Genomic DNA, 12,239 nt, shown 5'->3' with positions numbered 1-12,239 from the left:
AATTCATAAGTCGACAGCATTGCTGAGTATTTTCTGCTTAAAACTGCAGTGAACCAAAGACAGTCTCAAAAACACGGTTTGAAATCGCTGGTGTTTCTGACGTCACAAACGACCTTGTAACCAATCAGATCAACGTGTGATCGTCAACCAGTGGATCTCTGAGCTGAGTGAGTGAGTGGAGGCGGGGCTCATTTACATATTCATAGAACCTCGTATACTAAATAAGACAAGGGTGTCGAGTTACATTCAAGATATTTTAAAGGTGCTCTAAGCGATGTCACGCGTTTTTTAGGCCAAAACATTTTTTGTCACATACAGCAAACATCTCCTCACTATCCGCTGGCTGCCTGTCCCCTGAACACACTGTAAAGAAACGCGATCTCTGCAGACAGCCCAGGCTCCACAAACAGCAACAAAAACAAACTGGGCTAACCCGCTCCACGAAACATGACAAACAGTTCCAGCCAATCACCGACAAGAAGGACTTGGGGGAGGGGTTTGGGGGATTAGTGTGCGGATGAGGAGGAGGGAGGGTCTAGCTAGCCTCCGTTTTGTTTGACAATACTTTAAACGTCAACAAGAAGTGACGTCACCCGACATCGCTTAGAGAACCTTTAAGGCATCAAGAAAACAAATTCAAGGAAAAAAACGTTTTAATGTGTCATTTTGTGGATCAAATGTGAGTTTTAAAGGATAAAATGATTGGCTACAGGGGGATTTTAACTTCTAAAGGATTCTGCAGATCTCTGGACAAGTCGCATACAATAATAAAATAACAACAGACAAAGACAAGACAAACAGAAAGACACACACAGGCATATAAAGGGCGTTTGGGTTTTACCTTAGAGTAGTCGTCTGATAAGATGTCAAACGCCACCACTGTGAGGGGAATAAAACCAATGTCATCATCAAGCAACAGCTTTACCCATCATCTATTGTGTTATTCGTAATCAGCGGCACATTAATGAGAGCTCAGGTTGTTTTTTGTGTGGACATTCTCATTAAATATTCAGTCCATTGGGCTTTTATTACAGAGCAGCAGCACCCGAAACCCTAGACCACTACAACTAGCACATATAACATGAAGCTCTTATACAGTTATTATAACACTTACCATCAGAGTCCAGGCACCTCTCAAACTTCAGAGACAACTGGTAAGTGTCATAGCATCGGACTCTAGGTTTGTACGTGCCTGAAAGCATTCAAAAAGATTTCAATGTTCACTTTCATTCAGCATAGAAAATCAAAAGCACAGGTAAAAGTGGTAAAGATACAGACCTGCAGCTAAAACGAACTGGCCATCTCGGGACACTTTGATGGAGGTGCAGACCGTGGGCATCTCAAAATCCTGAATGAGCTCGATCCTCCTCTGGATGTCTATTACAGACACGGAGAAACACATTAATAACCACGTCTTTGTTTTAATACTCTACAGGAGAAAGTGTGGAAAGCTGTGCTAAAGAAGGGGACAGAGGTATAACTAATACATCAAATTATGATTTAAGAAGTCTGCTTTTAGCTGAAATTAAAAGAAAATGAGCATACTATATAGGCCATAGAAATATGTAAATTGATTATTATTGATAAAGGTGATATTGTCAAGGTATTACTGAATCACAGGGGAACACACACACACACAAGTTTCACATTACAAATAAAAGTTACTAATCCACATCATTTATATTACAGGCACTTGTGCAGAATATGATTTAAAAATATACGCCAACAAAAAAATGATGCGCATTTCACTAAATTAAAGGGTGCCATAAATTATAATCACATTTAAACCAGTTTGAACACATTTCACACACACAAAAAAAGATTATTAATAGCATTATTTAACATAAAATGTTGAAGTAGCTCACCAACATCCTTATTCTGTAAAACTCTCTTCTTTCGATCAGACAGCCACTGAAATACACATGTGCAATTAGGGCTGCAACTAATGATTCTTTTGATAATTGATTAATCATTCAAGATTGTATGATTAAATATATATATACACATACATATAAATATATATATATATATATATATGATTTGATGCTCAAAAAACATTTCTGATTATAATCAATGTTGAAAACAGTTTTTGCTGCTTACTTTTTTTTATAACCTGTGATGCTTTTTTTCAGGAATAATTGATTAATAAAAAGTTAATTTAATCAAAATAGAAGTCTTTTATAACAATAAAATCTTTACTATCACTTTGTATCAATTTTACACATCATTGCTGAATAAAAGTATTCATTTCTTACAAACAAAAAAAGAAAGAAAACAATTACTGACTCAAAACCTTTTAACGGTAGTGTACATTGTTTGAAAATATTTTTTTAATTTGAATAAATGCAGTTCTCTTTAACTTTTTATTCATCCTGGAAAAAGTATCAAAGGTTATAATAAATATAAAGCAGCACAAATGTTTCCAACATTGATAATACATTTCTGAAAAATCACGTGACAGTGAAGACTGGAGAAATGATGCTGAAAATTCAGCTTTGATCCCTGGAATAAATTACATTTTAAAATATATACAAATAAAAATACATTATTTTAAATTGTAATAATATTTCACAATATTACTGTTTTTCTGTATTTTTGTTCAAATAAATTCAGCCTTGATGAGCAGAAGAGACTTCTTTGAAAAACATTAAAAATAGTAATATTTTTTGTAATAGTAACAAACTTTTGACCGATAATCTATGTACACACACACATATACATATACATATATATATATATATATATATATAGAGAGAGAGAGAGAGAGAGAGAGAGATTTACATTAAATTTAAAATGATAAAAAAAACAAAAGCACAGATGTGTTCAAGTTCTACAAGTAAACATTCCATGAGGTGCATTCATAATTGTTAAAAACTAATTGAATTTAAACATAATAACATGTATATTAGCATCATCATCATCACATCATAAAAAAAACTGTTAGTGACAACACTGACACACATAATGTAAAATATTACATTCAGTAGCAGTATATAAGTCCAAAGCATTAACATTAGTATTTATACTAATTAATTAATGGTCTGGAAAGTAAGCTCAGACTAGCTGTGTACATACAAATAATTATTTTACATATATCTTATTTTAAAATAATTTTTATTTTGTTCATAATTACTGAAACACATTTGTTGAAGAGGAGTCAAAAAACTAACTGTAATTGACAGGTAAAATGAGTAAAACTACTAAGCTATACAGGTTAGACTTTTGATGTCTGATTTAGAGGTAAATGATGAGGTTTTACACTACAATGTTTACTGTCACTGTTAGTTATTTACCCAGCACGCTTCAGAAGACTAACACAAACAGAAGAAGAGTTTTACCTCCGGAAGAGATTTCCCGTGACTCAGATTATATATCTTCACGTTATTCACACTAGACACCTGCATCTCGAAAGCGCTCAGACAGAGATTTCAAACATATCACATACAGTCATGTAAATCTGAAGAACTACTGTTAGCTGGCATGAACATCAGCACAAAACCCACGTGGATCCACAACAGGAAGTTAGGAGAATGGATGATGAAGTCCGTGTGGAAACACATCCGGCGACAATAGTTCCTAGCGTTCACCGATCGCAGATAATAGGCATTTTTTTCTTTTAAAAAATGTAGCATTTTATTGTTAACATTAACATTTAATAATAATAAAAAAATACATCCAAAATTAGCCACTACTAATTATTCGGTGCTCTACTTTGAAATAAATGTACCTGTTATGGCAAACAGCCCTTTTTTAGAACAAAATAATCCACCAACATTAAAATCTGCCATTAAGATTATTTTGGTATTATGTTAAATGTTAATGATAGATATTAAGAGATTCTTACGCAGAAGGCAAGCCTGTAACATAGTAACATAGTTGACTGGAAACATTGTCAACTGTTGTGTCTCACTGATGTTAAATTATGATAAAAAAATAAATAAAACCTACGGCAAAAATTCATTATCATCAGAGACACAGTCACACGGTCATGACACCTGTTACCCAAGAACTGTCTCTACATGGTAACTTAGTTGACAGGAAAATTTAATTGTAAATTTCACCATTTTGTTTTTTAATTTCAATGGGTGGCCTTACTTGTCCAACAGGATAACCTCAAATTTTAATATATATTTTTAATTGAAATCATAAAAATAACAAATACATCAAATACAGTAAAAAAAAGAATCAATAAAAGGTTTTTTTTTGTTTGTTTTTTTTGGTTTCGCTGTGACCGCTAGACTTGCCATGGCCGGAGAATTAAAAAAAGTATATTACAGTGGGGAAAATAATTATTTGATCTCCTGATTTTGTAAATTTGCCCAATTACAAAGAAATTAAGGGTTTATATTTTTTATGGTAGGTTTATTTTAACGGATAGAGACAGAATATCATCCAAACAATTCAGAAAAAAACACATTATATATAGGTTATAAATTAATTTGCATTTCAGTGAGTGAAATAAGTATTTGATCCCCAAGCAAAACATAATTAAGTACTTGGTGGAGAAACCCTTGTTGGCAAGCACAGAGGTACGACTTTTCTTGCAGTTGGTCACCAGGTTTGCACACATCTCAGGAGGGATTTTGGTCCACTCCTCTTCACAGATCCTCTCTAAACCTTTAAAGGGATACTCCACTTTTTTTGGAAATAGGCTCATTTTACAACTCCCCCAGAGTTAAACTGTTGAGTTTTACCGTTTTTGAATCCATTCAGCCGATCTCCGGTTCTGGCGGTACCACTTTTAGCATAGCTTAGCATACATCATTGAAGTGGACAAGACCATTAGCATTTCTAAAAGAAAAATGACCAAAGAATTTCGATATTTTTCCTATTTAAAACTTGACTCTTCTGTAGTTACATCGTGCACTAAGACCGACGGAAAATGTAAAGTTGCGATATTCTAGGCTGATATGGCTAGGAACTATACTCTCATTCCTGCGTAATAATCAAAAAACTTCACTGCCGTACCATGAGAGCAGCAGGCGTAATGATATGACGCAGCGCCTGAAAATAGGCCACCTTCCGTCAACACAACGGAACTATTTTCAGGCGCTGCGTCATATCATTACGCCTGCTGCTCTCATGGTACGGCAGTGACGTTTCTTGATTATTACGCAGGAATGAGAGTATAGTTCCTAGCCATATCAGCCTAGAATATCGCAACTTTACATTTTCCGTCGGTCTTAGAGCACGGGTGGTACCGCCAGAACCGGAGATCGGCTGAATGGATTCAAAAACGGTAAAACTCAACAGTTTAACTCTGGGGGAGTTGTAAAATGAGCCTATTTCCAAAAAAAGTGGAGTATCCCTTTAAGGTTTCTTGGCTGTCGCTTTGCAACTCGAAGTTTATGAATAAAACCAAATATAAACCAAAAAAAAAAAAACAGAAAAACATTATTTCAAGGTTGTAAATTGATTAGCATTTGATCGAGTGAAATAAGTATTTGATCCCCTACCAACCAGCAATAATTCTGCCTCCCACAGATTGGTTATGTGCCCATGTGGAACACAGATTAGTCCTGTCACTTTAAGAAAGTACTCCTAATATCAGCTCGTTATGTGTATAAAAGAAACCTGTCCACAGAATCTGTATCTTCCAATCCAACTTCTCCACCACAGCAAGACCAAAGAGCTGTCAAAGGACATCAGGGAGGATCGTAGACGTGCACAAGGCTGGAATGGGCTACAAGACCATCAGCAAGAAGCTTTGTGAGAAGGAGACTTATTGGTGTGATTATTCGGAAATGGAAGAAATACAAAATAACCATCAATCGCCCTCGGTCTGTAGCTCCATGCAAGATCTCACCTCATGGGGTACGGATGATCATGAGAAAGGTGAGGGATCAGCCCAGAACTACATGGGAGGAGCTTGTTAATGATCTCAAGGCAAGGTTGGGACCACAGTCACCAAGCAAACCATTGGTAACACACTACGCCGCAATGGATTGAAATCCTGCAGCGCCCGGAAGGTCCTCCTGCTCAAGAAGGCAAATGTACAGGTACAGGTACAGGCACGTCTGGAGTTTGCCAATGAACATCCAATGATTCAGAGAAGGCTTGGGAGAAAGTGCTGTGGTCAGATGAGACCAAAAGTCATTCTCCAAAAAAAAAAAAAAGGTTTGGAGGAAGTGAAATGCTGACTATGACCCCAAGGACACCATCCCTACCATCAAGCACGGAGGTGGAAAAGTAACCCATACAAGGTTACTGGAGTGCAACCCTCTACTCCGCCAGAGGGTGGTGCGCATAGTTTGAATTACGGGGGGTATTGGGGGGGTCCGACCCCCCTAGATGAGACTTGGACCCTCCCAAAAGGGATGAAAATAATAGTTTGGGGGGTACTGAAAAATGAAAATAAGTAGTAATTGTGTAGGCTACACAGATTCGTGTTCACTTCAGTCGTGTTATTTCAGCGCGCTCTTCATCTTCAATCCGCAGCGACGCAGAGCAGCGCACGTCAAACAGAGGACAGTGTGTGTGTGTGTGTATGTGTGTGTTCATCTGAGTCTCGTTGGTCTGTCACTGCTCGTCAATGTCAGAATATTTGAGATGACCAATCAAATCAAAGTAGGCCGGCTTTATGTTCACAGAAGCTGCTGAGCGCGAATTTTAGCAGAGCGACTTAATGCTTCAGTTTACTGTCAAGTTAAGATGTAAGTACCTAAACTAAACATTTCATATTTGACCGTTTTAGGTCATAAATATTAAACGAATGACAAAAATAATCAGGCAAACTAATAAACTTTTGTCTAATTTCGCCATTTTGAACTGAAAATAGGCCTATAACGTGACTCGTGTAATGCAGCCTAATAATTAGTTTACCGTCATTGTGAGGGGACAAGACACATTCACAAATCCGTTTTCACCATGTTAGGCACAAGATTAATAATGAATTTGTACATATTGAGAATTAATATAATACAATTTGTAGCCTTCAGTAAATTAAAAAATCTCAGCCTTAGGAGGGGAAAAGACAGGCCAAGATGAGGAGACTGAGAGAAAAAGAAAGGGTGATGGAGAAAACAGGTATTGACAGATAATCTACTGCCCGCTAACATGGTTTTAAAGCTATTTCTTATCCTTTTTTTTTTTTTTGGCCTTCAAACGACTTGAAATGCACATATCGGAGAAATAAAAAATTTGAGCCCCCAAATGGAGAGTGACGTCACCAGTCGAAATAGCTGTACCCCCCCAAGCTCACGGTATAATTCGAACACTGGTGGTGCGTACAACCCAGGGAATAAAAAAAAAAAAAAAAAAAAAAACCTTTCCTCCAGTGGAGACGTTGCCAGAAAGCATCAGGGACTGGTTGAAAGCTGTGAGAGAGAGAGTTAAGCCGCACGAGACTGCGAGCTCCTAAAGATACCTCCGATTGGTTTTTAGAGAGGGATAGATCATCTGAATCTGACCCTGGGGTCAGTGGCGAGCCAACCGCAGAAGTCAGTGAATGGACCAAGAGCCTGGTGTGGCCAGCCGTGGCATCTTTGCAACCAACATCATCCTGTGGCTTCATGTAAAAGACAGATAAGAACACACCTAAACCTACCCGGGTAGTGAAAAGAACATACATACTCCAAGAAACACAAACACACCAAGAACTTTCATGGACTCTTTCTTTTGTTTGAGGTTGTTTATTTTGGGGTTTTATTGTGCACCGGTGCACTCAGGACGCTGGCTTAGGTAGGCAGGGAATGTAAATAACTGTCTTTAATTTTGTATAATACATTTCTGCAGCTTTACCTGGTTTGTGTTGTCTGTTCTCTGCTGACCTTTTACTACTTCAGGCTCTGTAGTCGTACCTAGAGTTTCTGATATTAGCCAGCTCTAATTAATAGCTTATTAAATTAGTTATCAGTTACACTTACGCGAAGAGGGTTACAGAAACATTACGCTCTGGGGCTGTTTCTCTACTAAGGGTGCCGGACGGGTTCACTGTATAGAGGGGCCGAAGGACGAAAACCTTCTCCCCTCAGCCAGAACACTGAAGATGGGTCGTGGATGGGTCTTCTAGCATGACAATGAACCAAAACACACCGCCCAGGCAACAAAGTAGAGGCTCAAGAAGAAGGATGGGTCTTCTAGCATGACAATGAACCAAAACACACCGCCCTGGCAACAAAGTAGTGGCTCAAGAAGAAGCACATTAAAGGCACAATATGTAGATTTTTTTCACCACAAGAGGGCGCAGTTTCCAACAATAACAAAGGCGTAGGTTGATGACGCAGTGATGTGCTGAATGATGGGACTTGCTGTCAAGCTGATGGATCTAATAATGTTTATGGATGAGTGCAAACATTCATGTTTTTTAACATTACAGTGGTGTGAAGCAGGTCGCGATTGCTAAAGAGACAGATATCACACGCGAGTCCCGCGGATATAAAGGAATAAGGACATTTAATTCTACCGAACTACCCGCAAGTGCTGGATTACTCACACAGGTCAGTTTATTAGACGAATTAAACTTGTGAGGTAACGCAGCGCTGCTTCACTTGGTCTAACGTTACACTATCACACTAAACGGCATTTAAATGTGTGTTGAAAGTTATAATGTTATACTACGTGTTAGTTTGTTTGCTATGCGAAACTAGCAGTAAGCTAGATCAACATTAGAATAACATACTGACCATATTCTAACATTTCATCATGTTGAGCTAACGTTATATAACATTGATTTGTTTTATGTACATTTGCTCACCTGTCTAATAAATAGGGGTGGGACGATACAGGTACCTCACGATTCAATTCTGTGGCGATATGTGGTCCACGATATGATAATATCACGATTCGCGATATCTACGATATTCAATATATTGGAAGAAATTTCATCAACGATATATCACGATATATGTGACTGAAAAGAAAGATTAACAATGCATGTGTACATATTGAGAATTAATATACCGTAAAACTTCCCGGGTTTTTATTTTCCCAAATCGTCGAACTGCACCGGCTTGTATTCGAGACAGGTGTCTATATGAGACAGGCCTATATAATTTAGTGTTGAGATGTTGTTCATTGAGTTTAGGCGAGTCTCTAATCTCTAAAAATCTCCAAATGCTCCACGTGAAACTGCGGTCTTCCGACCTTTTACTATCGTGTCAATTGATTTTGATTAATATGCGCGAGGGAGAGAGCAAGACAGCGCTCGTGTTGTTTGAAGACGTGAAAGTGCGCGCGCGCGGCCGTTGCGCTCTCTCTGCTCGTAAAACCCGAAGTGTCTCCACACTTTAGAGTGGAAACTAGCGGGTGGGTCTTTGATTCGTTTTTTATTGTTTTCCGCCATTCTTCTCGCTTCTCTCTGTTGTTGTTAGTTAACTTGTGTGCTTCACCGGCCGCTGTTTGCGCCACTTTACCCCTATTTACTCGAACAGCGCCCCCCGCAAACAGAATGGTAGATATTGGGTAGTGACAGTGACACTGACAACGGGTAAATTAATCATTTTGTGTTGTAATAAAATATCGATATTGGGCGTTAGTGTATCGATTATTTATTGCGACAGAGAGCACAACAATATATTGCAATATCGATTTTTTTTCCCACCCCTACTAATAAAGCTGTCAAGTCGTGACTCGTGAAGCTCTGTCAAGTCCAAGTTAGTCGCGGACGTGGAGCTCTCAGCATCTCAAAAACGCCACGCTGATATTGATCCTCATTTTAGTTCTCCTTGTTTGTCCCAAAGTCTGCTTGCCATGGTCTATGTTTGAAAGAAACAAGAACAGCGTGCCGCTAAACGTTACGCACTACGCAGTTGTCCACGTCTGTCGCCATGGTTACGTCATGGCTATGTCAGTATGAACGGACAGCCAAGAAACCTTAAAGGGATACTTCAGGATTTAGCATTAAGCTTTGCATTAGTAGGAAACCTTTAGTATTTTCAAATTACCGTGGTTTCCACCCTCATATCCCCCTGAGACGAGAGATTTATGTATATTTTGTCTGGAAAAAATCCTCCGATGACGCAAAAATCGTCATTTTGCGTCATAGGGAGGATTTTTTGGCCAGAGGCTAAAGACTACAGCCAGTAGTAGGGGCTGTCCCGCATGTTCTCAACCCGCCCATAGAGGGTGGGATCTCACTTACAGTCTATGGATCTCACTCACAGAATGTACACATAGTGTCAGCCATCTTTTTTTGGAAGCTAAGCTAGCAGGCTCCTGTTCTGTGGAGAAAGCTGAGTAACTTAGTAGGAGAAAGCTGAGTGGTAGGGGTTACCATCCTCTTTTTCCTGGACATGTCCGGCTGTCGAGATCGTACAAAATGTCCTGGATTCAGCTTTTGCCTTCTGCAGTCGACATTCATTGTTTACATGCACACCTTTTGTTTCAATCTAACTGAATTAATTCCGATTGGTGAATCTGAATGTAGTGTTTACATGAACGCTAAATCGGTTGATGTGCGTTTTAACATTGCTAAGAAAATTCCCGCTCCTCCGTGAGAGATACGAGACTGGTGCGTCTCACAGGTGTCGCGCATCGGTAATCACGCCACCGGTCTCGCGCGTTCTCCCGCGGCCTTCACTCGTCCTGCTCGCCACAGTAAACATGATGAATGACGACTGTAGAACGCAAAAGCCGAATCCCGGACATTTTGGCCGATCTCGAAATCCCGGGCAGTCTCATCACGGAGACTAGTAGCCTAGACTTGTTGTTTAACTACTGCGCTCTGTTACCGGTAGGCGTGGCCTCCTAGGGCAGCGAAGCAAGTGCATTCTGGGAGTTGTTGTCTTTCATCCACATAAGCCAAAAATACATTTTCTGGCTTTTCTCAGTCTAGAAAGGTCCAAATTCAAAAATAATTTCACATTTCATCTACATAAATGACCCATTTTAAATACACATCCATCTTTCCAGAGGTGAAGAATCCCTTTAAGGACTTAGAGTTACTGTAAAGAGGAGTGGACCAAAATCCCTCCTGAGATGTGTGCAAACCTGGTGACCAACTGCAAGAAACGTCGTACCTCTGTGCTTGCCAACAAGGGTTTCTCCACCAAGTACTAAATTATGTTTTGCTTGGGGATCAAATACTTATTTAACTCACTGAAATGCAAATTAATTTATAACCTATATATAATGTGTTTTTTTTCTGAATTTTTTGGTTGATAATCTGTCTCTATCCGTTAAAATAAAATTATAGACCATTTCTTTGTAAGTGGGCGAACTTCCCAAATCAGGAGATCAAATAATTATTTCCCGCACTACTTGTCCAACCTTGCCCTACATTTGTTCTTGTTCCAGAAACCGTTTCAATCGAATATACGGCACAATAAGGAAGGAAAGACTATTGAAACTTCCGTTAATTGCTGACTTTAAATGAAAAAAAATATATATATTTAAAAATAAATTCTACAATGGTGCTCTCAACCGGTGGTGCTTGAGGTTTTGAGAGCCTGACCCCAATATTGGCAATGAATAAACAATGCCCTGATGCCAAATTTCACTTTAACTTTTTTAACTTTCTAGGCCCTACACCTCCAGCCAGAAGAAAAAGAAAATAAGATAGAAACAATAGCTGCCTACACATCCAAAATAAGGAGACAGTCATGCTTAAAAAAATGTGACAGGAAACAAATTGTACTGTATGCAATGTGAGATGAGCGTGTGCCTCTCATTATGGTGTGTTTGCACACAACACCTGTTCTCTCACAACGATCAATTTACATAACAGTGCCTTACCTCACATACCTCAGACCAAATGAAGTACACAGGCCTAAACTTCATTCATTTAATTCATATTTATCTTCATTCATTGTTTTATTTGACACCTGCCTGCAGGAAACATGACAAGATAGGTAAGTCAGAATCCATGTGAATCATGAATTGCTTATTATTTGTTCTAAAAGTCAGGATAAACTTGTAGGCCTTGTCTAACAGTTTAATTAAATATTATATAAACAAATAAATTAGTAATTGGTGTGCTGATTGTGCTGTATTTAAGTGATGGCAATGTATTCCTCACAAGTGACTGGAATATTAAATACTTGACCTTATGACATTTGCGTTTTGACACCACTGAGTTTTGTAAAAAGATGGATCTCACAGAACATTTCCTACAGCCGATCTTGATGAGCTATTACCTCATTCACTCTCATCATAAAACATTAGTGTCTTTAGAACATGAGAATTGTGCTCGTCTGTCTGAGAAACCTAATCTTCTCCGACACTGTAGTCAGCAAACCAATGATACAGTCAAGGTACGTCGTCCACTAGAGCTCATCATTTGCCTCAGTGTAAGTCCCAGA

The 12,239-nt window shown here is 38.6% G+C and overlaps 1 protein-coding gene across 1 annotated transcript in view; it reads right to left on the bottom strand.

The window, feature by feature from the left end:
* Positions 1 to 3,525, bottom strand: part of nol10 (nucleolar protein 10) — a 42,851-nt gene extending 39,326 nt beyond the window's left edge. The window contains exons 1-5 of the mRNA XM_056255851.1: positions 3,339 to 3,525; positions 1,866 to 1,911; positions 1,279 to 1,377; positions 1,115 to 1,192; positions 842 to 879 (exon numbers count right to left, since the gene is read on the bottom strand). Of these exons, the coding sequence (XP_056111826.1) occupies positions 842 to 879; positions 1,115 to 1,192; positions 1,279 to 1,377; positions 1,866 to 1,911; positions 3,339 to 3,404 (327 nt within the window). The 5' untranslated portion in view covers positions 3,405 to 3,525. The remainder of the gene's footprint in view (positions 1 to 841; positions 880 to 1,114; positions 1,193 to 1,278; positions 1,378 to 1,865; positions 1,912 to 3,338) is intronic.
* Positions 3,526 to 12,239: the final 8,714 nt, after the last annotated feature.

This window comes from Rhinichthys klamathensis, unplaced genomic scaffold (assembly GCF_029890125.1).
Source record: "Rhinichthys klamathensis goyatoka isolate OS25496 unplaced genomic scaffold, OSU_Roscu_1.1 h1tg000123l_1, whole genome shotgun sequence".
NCBI classification, from domain to species: domain Eukaryota; kingdom Metazoa; phylum Chordata; class Actinopteri; order Cypriniformes; family Leuciscidae; genus Rhinichthys; species Rhinichthys klamathensis.
This window is presented reverse-complemented; position numbering and strand designations above follow the sequence as displayed.